We start from the raw sequence: 18,764 nt of genomic DNA, 5'->3' as shown, positions 1-18,764 counted from the left end.
TTAAATGTTGGTGTTAAGTGTAGAAATACCTTTACAACAAACAAAGGAAGCTTGATTACAAAGCATTTCGATTTTTTCATTAGTTGTTTAATTCAACCCATGCTCTCATGTGCATCTCCAAAAAGAAAGCACAATTAAGGCCACAAATATTTCATATTGGCACGTCCACATTCACTTTATAGACTTACATTATGTTGAAGGCTTAACTCTATTTTTTATATCACTTTGGTTAGAATTTCTAACAAAGAAGCTTATTGTACTAGATGCTTGAAAGACAATCTGTATCTTGGGTCCCAAAATTAACAATCATGACAACGTTGCAATTTATTTCACTTCCAGTATACGTCATCATTGAGTACTCCATCTCTATGTCGAGGTGAAGATTAACCAAAACCATTAAATTAAGTAAAAATGTTTGATAAACAGATTCAAAATTGAGTCAGATGTGAACCGGCGTTTCACTGATTTTGTTCGAATCATGCATGTGGCGAACATAGTCCAATTATGAAACATAATTGGAGTCTTCAATTATAGAATTAAAAGCTTCACCAAGAGGTGAGACATAGCATACATCTACTAGTTCTACCTTCCTCACTGACTAGTGAAAGTCAGTGAGGAACAAAAACAACTGTCCTTACTTCTTTTCTAATACTCATCACCTTCGTCACCCTCATCGCCCTCTGCAGACTCCGCTCCCACTTCTTCATAATCCTTCTCCAAAGCCGCAAGATCCTCGCGAGCTTCAGAGAATTCACCTTCTTCCATCCCCTCACCCACATACCAATGGACGAACGCTCTCTTGGCATACATGAGATCAAACTTATGATCAATTCTGGAGAACACTTCTGCAACACTCGTGGAGTTGGAGATCATGCACACAGCTCTCTGGACTTTGGCCAGATCCCCTCCTGGTACCACTGTTGGAGGCTGGTAGTTTATACCGCATTTGAATCCCGTAGGACACCAGTCCACGAACTGGATAGTTCTCTTTGTTTTTATTGTCGCCACAGCAGCGTTCACGTCCTTGGGAACCACATCACCTCTGTACATGAGACAACAAGCCATGTACTTGCCATGCCTTGGATCACACTTAGCCATCATCGAGGATGGCTCGAAGGCACTGTTGGTGATTTCAGCAACAGAGAGCTGCTCATGGTAAGCTTTTTCGGCGGAAATTACTGGAGCATAAGACGAGAGCATAAAGTGAATTCTAGGATAAGGGACCAAGTTAGTCTGAAACTCTGTCACGTCCACGTTTAATGCACCGTCAAAACGAAGTGATGCTGTAAGAGAAGAGATCACCTGCAATCAATTCAGAAAGACGGTGAAAACACAGAGATTACGCATGGTTAATCGCTCAGAAAACAGCGTACTTTTGCAGATGATTTACCTGGGAGACGAGACGATTCAGATTGGTGTAAGTTGGGCGTTCGATATCCAAAGAGCGTCGGCAAATATCGTATATAGCCTCATTATCAAGGAGCACTGAGACATCAGTATGCTCAAGGAGGGAGTGAGTCGACAAAACGCTGTTGTAAGGTTCAACAACGGACGTGGACACTTGAGGCGAAGGGTACACGGTGAACCCAAGTTTCGATTTCTTTCCGTAGTCAACAGACAAACGCTCGAGCAGCAAAGAACCAAGACCGGAGCCAGTGCCCCCACCAACCGCATGGAAGACAAGAAACCCTTGCAAGCCGGTGCAGTTGTCTGCCAGCTTCCTGATACGGTCGAGGCAAAGGTCTACGATCTCCTTACCGACTGCAACAAGAGAATCAAACTTAGATTCTGTCGACACTTGCACTACGAAATGCAGACAGATAGAGGAAACCGACGTACTGGTATAATGGCCTCGGGCAAAGTTGTTAGCAGCATCCTCCTTGCCACTGATGAGTTGTTCAGGATGAAACAACTGGCGATAAGTCCCAGTCCGAACCTCGTCGATGACAGTGGGCTCAAGGTCAAGAAAGACAGCCCTGGGGACGTGCTTTCCAGCCCCGGTCTCGCTGAAGAAAGTGTTGAAGGCGTCATCACCTCCACCTACGGTTTTATCGCTTGGCATTTGACCATCGGGCTACATTGGCAGAGCAAACGAGTCGGGAACTTTCGAGATACACAGGAAAGCGAGAGGAGGAAAATTGCGTGGAAAGGGAGACGGGAAGAATTGAAGAAACGGGGGAGAGGGGAAACCTGAATGCCATGTTCAAGGCAGTAGAGCTCCCAGCAAGCATTGCCGACCTGGATGCCGGCCTGGCCGATGTGAATGGAGATGCACTCTCTCATGGTGGCGGAGGAGGAGGAGGAAGGCCTGAAGCAAAGACGTGTGCGAAGACGCCTGAGCAGAGGATTCCAAGAGATGAGCAGAGGCGAATGTTGCAGCTTGTGATGTGCTTCTTGTCCTTTTGAAGACCAGACAAGTCGAAGATGACCGTTTCAAATTTCAAATTTCAAATTCGAATTTTTGGCGCCGGTACCGTTGCCCCTCTTTTGAGCATTACCACTTTTGGTGCGTTTATCCCTTGCCTTTTGAAAATTGTTGCAATGCACACCACTCGCTTTATCCCTTTAGCCCTTGCCTTTGGAGATTTCTTGAAACATACACTAGAATTTTGAGCGCTCCCTATACAAGATAAGCCTCAAAAATAGCTTAGTAGGAACACCAAGACTTTCATCAAAAGGAAGGGATTCCAATGCTAAGTTGACGTCTAGCAATCCCTCTCAAACACGTGGCCCTGTGTTATCAGTTTCCAATTTTGTCTTTGCTAGCCTCTTGTATCGGTGCAAATGCTTAGACTAGGCTCCATAAAAAATGTTAGAATTGTACAATGAAATATGTACACTTTTTATAGTTATCCTAACTTCCTACATACCTATGAGTTGAAGTGCATCCATTGGTATCCTACTGTAATTGAAAGAAACGAATTATTCAAATAATCCACTTAATATACAACGTGGATAGGAAATTTTGAAAATGCAATAGGAGATCTTTTTGAAGACTTGAATTAGCCTAGCATCACGAGAAAAGCGAAGGAAGGAGGAAGCAAATAATGAGAAACTCGTATAGGAGATCTTTTTGAAGACTTGAATTAGCCTAGCAAATAAGAAGAAATAGCAACGTACCTTAGTATTTCTTTAATAGAGTCAAATACTTCCTTTTTCCGTAATCCCATTTGGAAAGGTGGTTTTTAGTGACCTTTTCACCTTTAGGAAGTTTATGAGACAAATGGAGTTAAGGCAAATCATTTCCCTCATACATTCATTTAGAATTTCTTCCGCACTTGGAGTTATGTTCAATATGTTGGAATTCCTTGTGTTTCCATGAATGCCAACTTCTATGGACTTACCAACTAAATATCAATATGCTTTATGTGCTAATTCTATAATAACTTGGTATGCATTGTTGCAAACCCTTTGCCCATTTAAAAGAGGATTCATCTTTAAAGGTCTTTCTTTTCATTTTAAGAAAGCAATAAAATTTTGTGAGGATATATTTATTCCTTTCACTCCTTGTTCTTTGCCATACATTTTTTCTAAAGTGTATGCATTTATGCTTATGACACCTATATCCCAATGCATTGACTATATATTCCTCATTCATCATTCCCATTTGCTGTGTTTGTTTATGTGGATTTGCATGAATTGACCATACACTCATTATTCCCCATTCTCTTCAGTAATGAGGATCATCATGCTCCTCATTCAAAGTGGAGGAAGGAGGAAGCAAATAATGGGAAACTCGTATAAGAAATTGTAAATTGCAAACTTTATTTTCTCGGCCATTGACAACATGTATTCTTGCTACATCCCGCTACATTATGTATGTTTCTTCATCCACATGACCCTCCAAGAATGCATTTTTCATATCCATCTAATAGTTAGGCCAATCAAAGTGAAGTTAAAGCAATAGCAGCTCAGACGATAGTCATTTTTGCAATTGATGCATAAGTCTCATAGTCCTTTCAATACTCCTAGGTATTTTCTTTGGTTTTTAATGTAAGTGTCTCATCCTAATGAAGTTTGACTCTATAAATTCATTTAAAACCAATAGACCTCGTTCTCTATGGACAATGAGTGATGAGTATTCTTTCAAAAGCAAAATCGAGATAGATTTGTGAAAGAAAGAGTGGGTGTCCAAGTCTTTGAGCATTCTAGAGGAACAGAGTTTTTTATATGTCTCAAGATGAATCTTCATGATTTACGTCCAAGGAATCCAAGCACAGACACATCATGTGGTTTTTGCCAAAAATTTAAAAATGTTGGCCAAAGGTTAATAAAATGTAGTTTTTAATAGCTCTATCTCTAGAAATAGCCAAAGACTACACTGAATTGCACTAGACTGCACTATACTAGCATAAGTACATGGAAAATAGTATAAAACATAAGTATATAGAAAATAGTATACTAGGATAAGTATATGGAAAATAGTATACTAGCAAAAGTATATGGAAAATAGTATAAAACATAATGATATCTTGTTTGAAAGATCTATGGTTGTTACCTAATGTTCGACACTTTTCAAAGAGGGGGGGCTTGAAAAAAAACCATTGTGAGTGGCCATCATTGATTTCTGATAAGAGATGTGTACTCTTCATCCATGGCATGTTGCCATTTTGGAATTTGGACTACTTTAAAGATGTTGGTTCTTTAATGTCCATAACCTTAGCCAAATATGTAGAACTGCTCTTGTACATACTTGTGCCCCTAGGACTTAGGTACATGCTTGGGTAGCCTAAAAGAGCTTAAACTTTTACTGAGTACATGATGAAAGGCCTTTAGCCTAGGCTTAGATACATGCATGAGGAGCCATCCTAATGGTTAGAGAAATGGAATATGCATTGAAGCTTGAATAATTTGTTAAGGATCTAATTGTGAGCTTAGGGGACTAGACAAATTATGAGAGCCCTATAGTCTAAGACTTGAGAGCATGAAGACCTCATAATTATGAGATGATGCTTATTAGAGCTTGGAATATGGAGAGGCTTTAAGGGGAGCTTGCAAGAATGTTTGAGCCTTATCTAGGTCATTGGTGGCTTAAGTAGACTTAGGAGAAACTCAAGCTTAAAGGAGGCTCATAAGCTCTTGATGAGCTTATTTCTTAGAATCCATAGCTAAGTATTTTGTGATCCTAGATTTTGCCAATTTGTCGAATTTCTCTCTAAAATTGTACTTACAACAAAAATCTAAACCTATAGATTTTAAAATTCCATAACTCTAACTCCTTAATTTTTTGCTTTTTATTGTTTTCCTTTTACAAGTACTCAATCTGTATATAAGAATAAGGAACAACCCAAACCAGAAGAAAGTGTAATGTCCCTTTACAAAAATGATGAACAAGATGCAAGAAATCCACCCATGAACAAGATCTTGAACTCACAAATTTTACTATAAGCACTTTTTATCTAAACTATAATTTTAATTTGAGTGTTTCATATTGATGTGTGAAAAGCATGCTCCAACACTACAATCCCCACACTTAACTCTTATATACTCCCCGTCCCCTACTCTCCATTTCTTAATCTACTTTTCCCCTCAGATCCTATCCCCCTTTTACTTTCACAACACTTTTCTCCTACTCCCAGTCTACTCTTTCAACCTTAAACTCCTTATATTAGACTTGTCAACACTCTTCTCTTCACTAACTCCCTCTGTTTCTTAAATCTATAGCTCCCTTGGGATCCTATTTCCCTTCCACTTTTAGGACACTCTTGTCCTACTCCAAGTCTGGTCTTCTAACCTTAAACTCTTAGATTAGATGTCTCAGCTATTAGTCTCCTCATTTAGCGAGGGTAACCATTTTCTCTCTCAAACCTATACCCTTGTTTAGAACTATAAAGCCCCAATGAAGATGCAAACCTCCATCCAAACCTATACCCTTGTTTACAGATATAAAGCCCCAATGATGATCTAAAACTCCATCCAAACTCAATGAACAAACACTCTACTTCACACCTTCACATGAGTTAATGCAAAAATTCCTTTCCAATCTTTACCTTACACCTCTCCTATGGAATAGTGCCCAAGGCCCTATGTTCTATAACAAGCTTATAAACTACATTAAGGTAAACTTAATACTTTGTAACTAGCAAAATACTCTAAATCTAAGAAAAAGAAGCAATAATAAATTATGGGTGCCATTTTGAAGGAAGTTAGTGCCTGAAGCATAAGTGCATAGGCATGATTTGGAAAGAAAATACAAGAGATCTACATTGTTACATTACTCTAGGGCTAGTAGAAAAACACTACATCTCAATAGATTACCATAGCATGCCCAAGAGCTAAATAATAATAATGTTTCCTCATGGGGTGCTAGAGTCTAAAATCTTGTTCATGACTTTATCCTAAGTGAGAAACAATCATATTGGGGTGTGGCTTCAATGTTTCCATGATCTTATCTATGTTGAAAAGCATGATATCCTTGAACAAAGTAGGTGGAAACTCTTTTTCTTTATGGGATGGCATATGATGAAAGCATGTGTTCAGGCATACACTTGACCAATACCACCATAGATAGGACAATGTACACTAAAATATGAATATGCAATTATTAATCAAGATCACACTACTTCATTCCTTGGTCACACACAACTAATTAAGAGGCTTCAAATTTTTGGCCCACTGGAATTTACAACAACACTTTGGCACTCTCAGTAGGAGACTTTTAGCACAACACTAATGTCCATGTCCATCTTCTTGCTCTAGTTGTGTGACTTCTAGAACGTTGCTTTGTTATACTGCTAAGTCTTGTCTTGGCTCTAGATCTTGGCTTGTAGCTATGTCATGCTACTAAGCTTCAATCCACCTTCATTCTTTGTTGGTTGATGGATTTTGTGACTTCTTGCATGTTGTTATGTCTTGTCTCCTAACAATAACTCCGAGAAATACCAGGAACAATTCCATTAATAGCAATAGTGACCTCCAGTCATGCTTCATTTATTGAGCCATTCTCCTTTCATGATCACCATCCCACAAATGTGGATGGTGTTAATCAATGAGACTAATGCCCTCGATCTCTCATGAGAGAGATTCCTCTTGTGGTGATTCAAATTTGGAATCAATGCTATGATTCCTAATCTAGTTTGTAAGTAGGTTACCTGTCACGTAGTTCCAGCTTAGGATCCTTGCTCTTTTAAAACAAAGTTTGATTAGCCTATAGATTTATCTATCATCTAAATCCAATCCAAGATGTTACCTTTCAAAACCTGGTTTAGGTAATTTGTAGGTCTATTGGTCATTTAGATCCAACCCGAGGTAGATGCCTTCTTGAACCCATTCCAAGGAGCCTATATGTACTTTGGCAATATAAACACTATAAACATCTTTGTACATCACCCTTATTGAGAAGGACATGTGTGTGTGTGTGTGTGCGTGTGTGTGTGTGTGTGTGTGTGTGTGGAAGACAAGACAACAACCCATTTGCATATTGAAAAGACAAAAGAGTTAGTAAAGGATAGAAAGAGAACATTATAGAATTAAGGAAGAGTTTGAGTATGTAGGTAAAGCACCTATGAAATTGCATTAAAAGTATATAAGAGCTTTAATAAGAAATGACAATAATGTTTTTGCAAAAAACATTTTTGATAAAAAAATTGGAGCTTGGTGAAGTCTCTTTTAATGAAGAGGAAAGTCTGCATGCCTGCTGCCACCATCCAACAAGAAAACATTGTAAAAACCAGCTTAACTTTAATTGGGAAGACAGGTGTCATAAACACCCCTCCCTTATTATCAGGGTCACAATAAAATAGTGGCTTAAACACAGACTTAATCAGGTTGGTGTAGACTTTAAATGTGTAAAAAAAGGGGCCTAGAGAGAATTTAAAAAAAAAGGAAAAAGTATTTTTTTAATTATCACACTATGCAGGGCATGTGGATAGTAGGAGATCCACTTCTGGTTATGTGTTCACCTTTGCAGGTGGTGTAGTGTCGTGGATGCCTCACGCACAGAAGTGCGTTGCTTTGTCTACCACAGAGGCTGAGTATGTTGCAGCCACAGAGGGTTGCAAGGAGGCTATATGGCTTGATTGGGTAGTGGGAGATTTGGGGATTTATACAGGTGTACCGACATTGCATAGTGATTCCATGAGTGCTATTCAGCTAGCACGGAATTTGGTCTTTCATGCAAAGACCAAACACATTGAGGTCAGGTACCATTTCATCAAGGAGGTACTTGAGGACAAGCACATGGAGCTTGTCAAGGTTCATACAGATGATAACCCTGTAGATATGCTGACGAAGAGTCTACCTAGTCAGCGGTTTGAGTATTGTCGTGTATTGATGGGCATTGGATAGTATGCTCACTGGTTGTTCTCCCTTAAAGGCACATTGTCCTTTAAGTGGGAGGTTGTGGGGGTTAAAGGTCACTGTGCCTTTACCTTGGTTATGTACAATACTCAAACACATATATAAATGAATGAAAAAGAAGATTAGGGTGTTCTGCACCCACCAAGACTTGTGTGGCTCTCTTTTTCTCTCTCTCCCTCTTCCATTCTTGCTTCTGTTGAGAGCACTCTCACCAAGATCCCCCAACATCCCCTAACCTGATCCAAGAAGGCCATTCGGGTAGGTGACGGCTCCGACGAAGTGCTTATCTAGGATGGTTCTGATGAGGAGACAACTACCCTCACTACCTCCTCTACTTTCGAACATGCTTCCACCGAGGGTGACTCCGAGATACCGCCTAGTCCAGAGGTAAACAATCCAGTGCAGCCTTGCATCCTCTCCCTCCTATAAGGAGACCTATCCTGAACTGGTCTTAGAAAAGCAATACATAAAAGATGCCCATAACTTGGTACGAGACTGCCAAGAGAAGTTTGAGCATTGACTCAAGGCAAGAAGAGGGTCAGATACTATTCATCTAGCCCACTTAATGGGCCATAGAGGGGCAAAATCGCTCAAGGTATCGGAGAGATTGGAGGAAGAGGAACACCTTAGCTTCGATTAGTCAGAGGCTCTGGATCTGATGCAAAAAATGGTCCAGGAAGACCCGGTGTTGCAAACCTCCAAGAGGAAGGAGACTTGTATGGCTTTGAGGACATGTTATCCATGGAGGAAGAGGCTTCACAAGAACCCTACGATAGCGCTGGGTTGGCTACCTTCCTATTGACAAAGGTAAATATGCGAGTCGCTTCCCTACTAAGAGGGAATCCCATCCTATGATGCAATCTATCCAATTGGATGAACAGACTACTCTTGCCCCTAGTCCTTGCCAGAGCCTTAAGCCCAACCAATCATCACCAAAAAGGGGCAAAACCGCTAGGCCAGTACTTCGAGGGTGATGACATGAATGCCGCTATCCCCATAATTTATCAAAACCAAAAGGTTGAAGCCATCCTGGACGGGAGAGCGAGAGTGAGTGTCTATACCAAGGAGTGTTGGGTGAAGTGGGGAAAACCCACACTCGAGCAAACCCATCTGGTAGTAAAGTTAGCCGATGGGGGAACTATCAAGCCCTTGGGAGTGCTTATACTGGCATAAACATTAAGGTATTTGGATTCACGTACCCCGTCAAGTTCGTGGTCATGGACTTCACTCAGCAACCGAGATATGAAGCTATCCTAGGCAGGCCCTTCCTACGAATGTCCAGGCTTGTGCACGACTGGTATATAGATATATAGATAACATCTACTTGCGGCATGAGGATCAAATCATGTGAGTGGACTTGCACACCTATAAGGCCCACCCCTTGTCTGGACACATCTTTGCCACAGAATCCGACACCACCGCTTGGACCACCTCTGTGAAGCTATTCCAACCATGTGACAGGGAAGAGGATGAGAAGGATCTTGATGACTTCTAGTATGCACCTCTTCCCAAGCCATAATTCTCACAGAATTGGATGCACATCTTAGCCAATATAGATGTTCCAGAGAGGATAGGGTTTCAAATCACCACCCCTGAGCTCGAGGGTCTGACCCCGGTGGTTCCCCTAAGAATGTTTAACATGCTCAAACCTTGAGAGGTAAGCAAGGAAACCATAAGGCTAAAATTAGATCTCCACTGGCTATCATACATGGGGCCACGATTGCTCACCCCACCATGAGTTCTCCTTCAATTGGGGGAATAGGGTGAGTAAGGTAACCTCCACCATTAGCTCTATAAGTGCAATGGAAGAGCCCCCTTCAAGTCCGAAACCCCCTATATCCAAAAGCACGCTAAGGACAAAAGGACCACCACTCTGGCAGAAATAAAGGAGGAGCCTAAAGAAAAAGAGGACCTACGGCAGGTACCAACCCATTACAAGGCCTACACAATTGAGGATCGCAAGATCTTATACCAATAGGCCAAAAGGTCTCGAGAAGACGTGATGCTCTCAAGGGTATGATAGGCCAAGAGGTAAACCTACAATGGAAGGGCAGGACCCCTAACCCATGTTCGTCATCAATGATCTAACCCCTAATGAGGAGAATGCCTTAATAGCTCTCCTACAAGAGTACAAGGATTGCATAGCCTGGAAGTACACCGACATGAAGGGAGTCGTAGTGCAACACACAATCCCCATGCTAGACGATGCCAGGCCAGTACGTCAACACCCCTACCCTATGAATCCCAAATATGCACTCATAGTGAGGGATGAAATCTAGAAACTCATAGATGCGGGATTCATCTATGAGATTGAGCATATCGATTGGGTATCACCCATTGTGATAGTCCTAAAGAAAAATGGAAAAATTAGAGTATGCATGGATTTGAAAAAGGTTAATGCTGCCACTAGACGTGACCACTACCCCTTGCCATTCATTGAATATGTTCTAGAAAGGGTAGCCAGAAAGGAAGCCTATAGCCCCATAGATGGGTTTTCAGGGTACAACCAAGGGTCTATCGCCCCAAAAGATCAACATAAAACCACCTTCGCAATCAAGTGGGGCATGTATGTAGCTAGGGTGATGATATTCAAATTAACCAATGCCCCTACCACATTCCAATGGATGATGATATCAGTATTCAAGGAATATCTGAAAGACTTCATGGAAGTCTTCTTGGATGACATCTATGTGAACTCGAGGTGATATGACCACCTGAAGTACCTAAGGCTCGTCCTCGTGAAGTGCCACTTGTACCACATATCCTTGAATCTACTTAAGTGCTAGTTCTGGGTCAAACATGGTGTCATTCTTGGCCACATAGTGTCCTGAAATGGAATCTCTACAGACCACAATAAAATCAAACTCATCTTGGAGTTACCACCCCCACCAATGCCAAGGGAGTCCAATGATTTACTAGCCACATAGGCTATTACAAGAGGTTTAGCCTATTCTACACGAACATAGCCCGCCCCTTATACAAACTGCTAGTATCCTTTGAGTGGACCGAAGCATGCCATAAATCATTTGAAACCCTCAAACTAGCTCTAGCCACCGGTGTTGAGGCCACCCAACTTGGATGTAATATTCCACATCCATATCAACGCCTCCAACTTTGCCATCGGGTGTGTGTTAGCCCAACTAGGAGAGCATAATCTGGATAACCTGGTATACTTTGTGAGCCACCAACTAAACGAGGTCGAGGTAAACTACACCACAACCAAGAGGGAAGGACTGGCCATGGTTTATGCAGCCAAGAAGTTCAGGCACTACTTGTTGGCTAACAAGTTTGTCTTCTTCATGGACCACCAAGCATTGTTATACTTAGTCAACAAGCCTTGCATGACTGGACACATCACCAGGTGGATGCTAATCTTCTTGGAGTTCGACTTCACAGTCGCTGTGCATAAGGGGAAAGCCCATGTCCTGGCTGACTACCTGTTGAGAATCCCAAATGGTGAAGCCCCAACGGGAGTAGAAGATGATCTCCCAGATGCTTCTCTCTTCTTCCACGACATCATCCCTAAATGGGCCGCCGAGATCGGCCACTACCTAACAAATGGATTACCCCTAGGCTAGGCCCTTCAGAAGAATAGAGCCCGCAAGCTCATCAAGGACACAGTGCCATATCAACTGATAGCAAACCAACTATACCGCAGAGGCAAGAATGGCATCCTACAAAGATGTTTGTGTGACATGAATACATCGATGTGCTTGAAGAAGCCCACTCGAGCATCACAGGAGGTCATTTTGTCGCTGATGTCAGCACGCCAGGTACTGCAAGCTAGTTTGTGGTGGCCAACTCTCTTCGGAGACATAATCGAGTTTGTCAAACAATGTGACCCCTACTAGCGTATCCAAATCCCACACAAGTCAGACATGATACCCTTGACCGAAATCTTGACTGATCAACCCTTCGAGAAATGGGGCATCGATTTTATTGGACCCATAATCCCAATAGCTAAGGGAACCGGGGCCAGCAGATACATCATCCTAGCCACCGATTACTTCACCGAGTGGGTAGAAGGGAGAGCCACTATGAAGGCCGACGCAAGATCCACCACCAAATTTTTATATAAACAAAGTCATCGTGTGGTTCATATGTCCCTTGGAGTTGGTCAATGACCGAGGAACTCACTTTCTCAATGAAACAATAGCAATCTTGACCAGTGAGTTTATGATCATACATAGGAAGTCAACGCCATACTACCCTAGGGCAAATGGCTTGGTTGAGAGCTCCAATAAAACATGCTGTAAGATCATCACATGTGCAATAGAAGTCAGTCACACCGACTCAAAGCATAAGCTCATAGGGGTGTGATTTTTTGGTGAGCTTTTTGTCATGAGCTTTTTTCCAATTTTCATGAATATTGTGAGCTTTTCATTCACCTGAGAGAGAGAGAGGGGGAGGGGGGGGTTCATGGAGTGGGGTGGGTGGAAAGTTTGGGTTATGGTTGCAGTTAAGAGGAGAGAGGGGGGGGAGGGGAGATAAAGGAAAAGGGGAGGGATGGTCGCATGGGTAAAGTGGCATGGAGAAGGGAGGGGAGGGGAGTTGGAACATATATTCGTTATCATAGTTAGAGGGGGAACTTATAAGGTATGCAAAGAGGAGTGCAAGGAGGAGAGAGAGGATGAGGAATGTGAAACTTATGTTCATCTACTAAATGTAAAGGGGAAGGGAGAGTATATGGGAAATTTGTTCATTTTCAAAGTGTATAATTTGATAGATTTGACCTCATATTTGGATTCCTTATCGAATTCCGGTCATTTTGAGTACCAACATGACCATATTCTGATAAAAATTGGAAAAATGGTGTTTTTGTCATGAATTCGTTTTGGCCAGTTTTGGGCCTATTTTGAGTCTGCGCTAGCGCAGACTCAAAATAGGCCCAAAACAGGCCAAAATCACAAAAACACCATTTTTCCAATTTTTATCGGAATATGGTCATGTTGGTACTCAAAATGACCGGAATTCAACGAGGAATCCAAATATGAGGTCAAAAGTTTCAAATTATACACTTTTAAAATGAACATATCTCCCATAGTTCCTCTCTTCTACTTTGAATATGGACATATCTTTCATAATTTTTTGCCTCCTACTGCCACTCATATCCGCCCCCCCCTTGTGCATAGTATACACTCTTCCACCCCTTCCACATGCTATGAAAATGAACATATCCTATATCCTCTCCCCCTCTTTCTAACCTCCCTAGCTTTCTTATAACAAAAACATGTATGGATTTTTAAAAAAAGCTCGCAAAAACAAAGGAAATGGTAGAAAAGCTCACATTAAAAAGCTCGCCAAAAGATTTTTCCCAGCTCATAGCAGTGTTATGGGCTTATAGGACCTCCTACAAAGTGGCCACACACTGTACCCCCTTTAGCCTAGCCTTCGGGGTGGAGGTGGTGATGCGAATGGAGTATGTAGTGCCCAGCCTTCATCTTACTGTTAAGGAAAGACTCACAGAGAATGTGTTAGTAGAACGGCTAGTTGACCTTGAAAGGTTAGAAGAGACAAGGTTGCGTGCAACCTACTCTCTCTAGGTAGAAAAGGCCCGACATAAAAAGTGGTTCGACCACAACCTCAAGAACAAGGACCTGGCAGAGGGAGATTTAGCACTCCTATACAATGTTCACAATGCCAAATGTAAGCTAAAATACTGAGGTATGGGTCCCTACCATGTGGTTGAGATCACTCCCCAAGGGTCATGCCGAATAGCCACCCTTAATGGGATAGAAATGGATGGCTACCTTAACGGGACCAAATTAAAAAGATACTATGGGCCACTCTCTCTCTCCACTCTTCAAGCCGTGCATAGAGAGAAAGAACTCAAGGTTGAGGTGGCCAAGATGAAACGCCAGGCCATCGAGGAAGCTAGAGCCCATAATGCTAAGCTCCGACAGCGTAAGCAAATGACACTACTTAAGGCAATGATTGAACAGGTGGAATTAATGAGTGAGCTAACAGTAGAGCCCGCTAGGTTGCTTGTTCAACTGCATGTTCCATGCATGTGCATCAAAGCACTCGTAGATCCAAGAGCGAGCCACAACTTCATCTCCTGCAAGGTATGGGAAAAACTATAGGTATCGCTAACCCTCACCATCGCTTCAGTAAGAGCTATCAACGGCCAACTCATACAAACCTATGGTTTTGTGAATTTAAGTCTAACGGTTGTTTGCCAAGCCGTAGAATTACGATTCTATGCTCTCCCCACAAAAGCCATTGATGAATATCTATTATCTTGGGAAGAACTTGGTGCTACGCCATGAACTATCAAATCGACTGGTGCGCATCATCATGACCATCACCTCACCATCAATGAATCAGACTTTAGCTACTGTAGATCCTACTAAAATAGAGATTCAGGGATAGAGCTAGGGACATAGGAGAGCTAGGTATAGAGTTAGAGACTTATTTGGACTGATGAGAATTGGTTGGAGACGGTTCGGTTAGCACTAGGTGATTAGGGTCAGTATGTCTATTTTTGCATTTGTTCACCATCTTGAACGCTGGCCTCACGATCAGTCGCACATTGCACAAATGCACTTCAATCACTCCCTCTCCCACTCACTCACACCCCTGCCCCCTTTTTTCCACTTCTCTACATAGTTAAATCCTGCAAGTCGTGGCTGGCTATATAAGTATCCCACCGACTGTCGTGATCCAATATCACGCTGGACGTCGCCATCGACTTACCCCACCGACTGTCACAATCTAGTATCACGTCGGCAATCGCCATCGACTTACCCCGCTGACCATCGCCATCAACCTATCATGCCAACAGTCGCCATCGACTTACCCTGTCGACCATCGCCATCAACCTATCATGCCAATCATCGCCATCCGTATCTTGTCGGGCGATGCCATTAAGGATCACGCATCGTGGCTCTTTCCATATCACACCGACCGTCGTCAAAATGGTATCCTGCCGACAGTCGCCATTGTTCGATCACACCAACCGTCGCCATTAATTAGTCCACCGGTCGGGCCTTTTTTTCGATCACACTGACCATCGCCATTTACTTATCCTGTTGACCGTTGCCCTCGACTTAATCCACCAACCATTGCCATCACGAGATCTCGTCAGCCGTGGGGATACAGAATCTATATAAATAGGCTTGATCTCGCGGGGTCGTCGCCATAGTAGTTTCCCCCAAACTCTTGCAAAAGTTCCTCAGAATTCTCACAGCCTCTTGCCCTCTTCCACTGCCATCTAGAACAGCCAATTTATGTCCTTCCATTCCTCCTTGTCCACCGACTCCCTCATCACTCGACTGCCCGATCATTCTTCCCTATGGATACCGAACACAAATTCTTCGAATTCGAAACTATGTTGGGACTCCGCCCTATTCCGCAAGCCACCAGCCCCTCAGATTCTCAAAGCACCCCCTCCGCGACAATTCGTATGCCTTCTGAGTTCCCCATATAAGATTTGCAAGGGGAGGAAGAGGTGTCCAACAGACAAGCCACCCAGGAGGGTACAACAACAACTGGTACGTCCCCCTCAAGATCAAGAAAATGCACCCTGGCTCCCATAGAAGGCGAGTACAAGATCTATGCTCCCAATCGCACTCACCGCTGGGAGAAGCCTAGGTCCAAGAATTGGTCGTGCACTCATGCTATGCCTACAAGGGTCATGACTACACCCTCCATTTCCATACAACAACATCCTATGTAGCACTCAAGGAGCTAGAGGTGCAAGATGCACTCAGAGTTGCTGGCCTGAGCAAAGTGGCAGACCGCCTCCCACCCATGCCACCTGGACATGAAGCTTTTGGCAGAGTTCCTCTAGGCATACAATAGCAACACCAACGTTGGCATCCTGCGAGATGCAACATGCACTATCCACCACTACCAAATCAATCAGGATGTGGTACGTGTCGCCTTCGGCCTGCTGATCGTTGACGAAAAGTACTCCACAAAGAAGAACCTGGAAGCCCTCAGCAAGGTCTGACACTATGACCGATAGAAGAGCAAGGGGTGACTCCACTTCGCACAAGCCCGAGATGGAAAGACCGGCAAGAGCCTTGCAGTGGCTAATGCAAGTCAAACACACGGACCACCATCAGTCCGTCGTGCCCAATATCTTGTTGCGCATGGTGGAACCCCAGCTTACAAATTGGGCAGACTATTTTTGCACCCAGATGAGGGATGACCTCAAGACGCACGGGGAAGTAATCGGTAACCCGATGCTCTATATGTCAGTTCTCTACTACCTACAGCAGCAACATCCACTGATTGGCTTCGAGTTGGCCAAAAAATCTACCACATGGCTAGCGCAGACAGAGCAAGAAGAGACAGAGGTCAAGCCCAAGTGAGCAAGTACAACACCCATCACCACTCCAGTCGACCATGTGCAACCGGACCCGAGTTAGTTGCTCACGTAGTACGAGGACTGCCAGATGCAAGAATTCTTGAGCCAACAACTACGACTCTAGCAAGAGGATCCTCAAAACAGGGGCAAACAGGTTTAGGAGGAGCCCATTTTGATCAAAGACCTTCCAGGTGATGAAACAATCACCATTGGCATCCATTCAGGAGCCAAAGCCACACTAGCCACTCTCGCTGCACCCTATGTCTCGGTCTCCACAACAGCCCAAGAGACCGCCGGCACCTCCTCCTCTCCATGGGCAAGCCTAGCAGAGGTCTACAATTTTGCAGCACACCCCAATATAGGGCACCAAGTGGCTATAGCCACCTGTCAGCCGAGCAACTATCAAGTGCGGACCTTATGGAACAACACCTATTTGAAGCTATGGCACACCTTCGATAGGTCGCACGCACAATTTTGTAGAGGAGGCAGGAACAAGCCTCACAACTCTCAGCTAGTCTCCTTCGAGCACAGCTCTCTGTGCACCACAGTCACAGCATAATGGTTGCCACCCAAGCCATGGGTCAAACAGCTGTAACCAAAGTAGAGGAGTATCCTGCAAAAGCTGAAGAGCTCAAGCTAGACCTAACGAAGCTCAAAGACAACCTTGCCACAAGCGAATCCTTGGTCCAAACTCTCATGGACCAGGTCGACAAGGTGGAGTCTGGCCTGCGAACAATGCTGGAGCAAAAGGCACAGGTAGAGGCGCAGTTGGCCAGGACACAGGAGCACCAAGAACGACAGATCCAATCTCTACAGGATCTCCTGGCATAAGAGTGGGAACTTGCTGTGTCCCTCCAAGCAGAGAACGAACGACAGCGCACCCCCGGCCTATCAGAGGAGTCAAGTTTGGAAGATCGGGAGCAACATGAGTTTCAGATGTACAGGGAGGTCTTCGCACAGTTTGCCACGTACACACTTGCACCACGCACCATCCCCCAAACACTCCAAATACACTTCGATGCACTCCGCGCACAAAACCTCATCTTCCACTTAGACCACATCTCCACTTCCTCCTAACGCCTCCTAAACTATCCTCCGCTGTAACCCTGACCACTGTCATCCCATCCTAGCCATGTTATATTTTTCTTTAGATCTCCAACCCACTTCTCTCTCTCTCTCTCTCTCTCTCTCTCTCTCTCTCTCTCCCCCTCCCCCCTCCGCCCCTCCGACCTCCAAATTGTAGCTGCCCATCCTATCCTTCTCAATTTCCACTCCTGGTGCTGCATCATCACAGAGTCCCTGAATTATCCAACGGAAGTGATGCAAATTGCAAAGCTCGAAGAACTCATGTTGTGGGTTTGCACCCCCGAATGTCTGCAAGCAGACATTGATTGGATGCAGACCTACGGCCGAGCCTTTGCAATCCAATCTCAAGGGCACCTTGCAGCATTCGAGTCCACCACTTATAACCCCCTTGGCATAATCATCCTCTTCAACAGGGTGCTACAAGCTCTCCAAGACTCACTTCAGTCGTTGGTGAGCAATTTTGAAACAATTCATGTAGCATGCCCCAAGGAAATCACTGAGGAAGAAGGCTAAGAAGCCATCGCCCTCTTTAATTCTACCGCCCCACCTGCCGAAATCCCACTACCACCTCCTCTGCAACCCACGCAACAAGCCCCCCAACCTCCCCTCCCTCAGACAACACTGCCTAAGTATTCTTCTAACACCTCTAACACCACCACCGCATAGCACGGGACCTCCCGTCCATCTCCTCTATAGCTCCGATCGACCTTCCTGATGCAACCTTCAACACGTTGCTCAAGGTAGCCAATTTTGTTCAGGCGGCTGAAGAGACAATGCCAACAGGCATAGCAGAGCTAGAACCCATGCCCATTGCAGATGACGAGGCTTCACCAGCTCCTCCTGCCTCCCCCTCTGAAGATGTCCAATGGCGCCTCGACTTGCAGTCATTTCAAGAGCTGCCAGACAGTGCACTTATGCATCACTAAAAGCGCCAACTCGAGGGCTTCCACCTCCATCTCTATGAAATCCTAAAGGTGCACCCCCTCACACAATTCATCACCCAGTCCTTCGACGACTGGCGACACATGCATCCAAAGTGCACAAGAGGAGGGTACACCCTTGCCCC

General features: G+C 43.9%; 1 protein-coding gene across 1 annotated transcript; it reads right to left on the bottom strand.

Annotated features, from left to right (window-relative positions):
• Positions 1-485: 485 nt before the first annotated feature.
• On the bottom strand, positions 486-2,369 carry LOC147901518 (tubulin alpha-1 chain-like). Its single transcript, XM_087374511.1, has 4 exons — positions 2,191-2,369; positions 1,840-2,074; positions 1,391-1,761; positions 486-1,302 (listed from the first exon to the last, which is right to left on the bottom strand). The coding sequence occupies exons 1-4, from the start codon at positions 2,281-2,283 to the stop codon at positions 646-648; spliced, it is 1,356 nt and encodes a 451-aa protein (XP_087230637.1). The 5' UTR covers positions 2,284-2,369; the 3' UTR covers positions 486-645.
• Between the last annotated feature and the right edge of the window lie 16,395 nt (positions 2,370-18,764).

This window comes from Dipteris shenzhenensis, chromosome 5, assembly GCF_047967505.1.
Source record: "Dipteris shenzhenensis isolate YYH24624 ecotype China chromosome 5, Dip_SZ_1.0, whole genome shotgun sequence".
NCBI classification, from domain to species: Eukaryota; Viridiplantae; Streptophyta; class Polypodiopsida; order Gleicheniales; family Dipteridaceae; genus Dipteris; species Dipteris shenzhenensis.
Note: the sequence above shows the minus strand (reverse complement) of the source record. Positions and strands in the feature narration are given on the sequence as shown.

Bases quoted from the DNA above. Each gene is read 5' to 3' on its own strand.
- LOC147901518 (XM_087374511.1), bottom strand. From the start codon at position 2,283: ATGAGAGAGTGCATCTCCATTCACATCGGCCAGGCCGGCATCCAGGTC. The intron at 1,762-1,839 runs GTACGTCGGTTT...CTCTTGTTGCAG, and splicing joins TGCCCGAGGCCATTATACCA to TCGGTAAGGAGATCGTAGAC. The intron at 1,303-1,390 runs GTAAATCATCTG...AATTGATTGCAG, and splicing joins TGAATCGTCTCGTCTCCCAG to GTGATCTCTTCTCTTACAGC.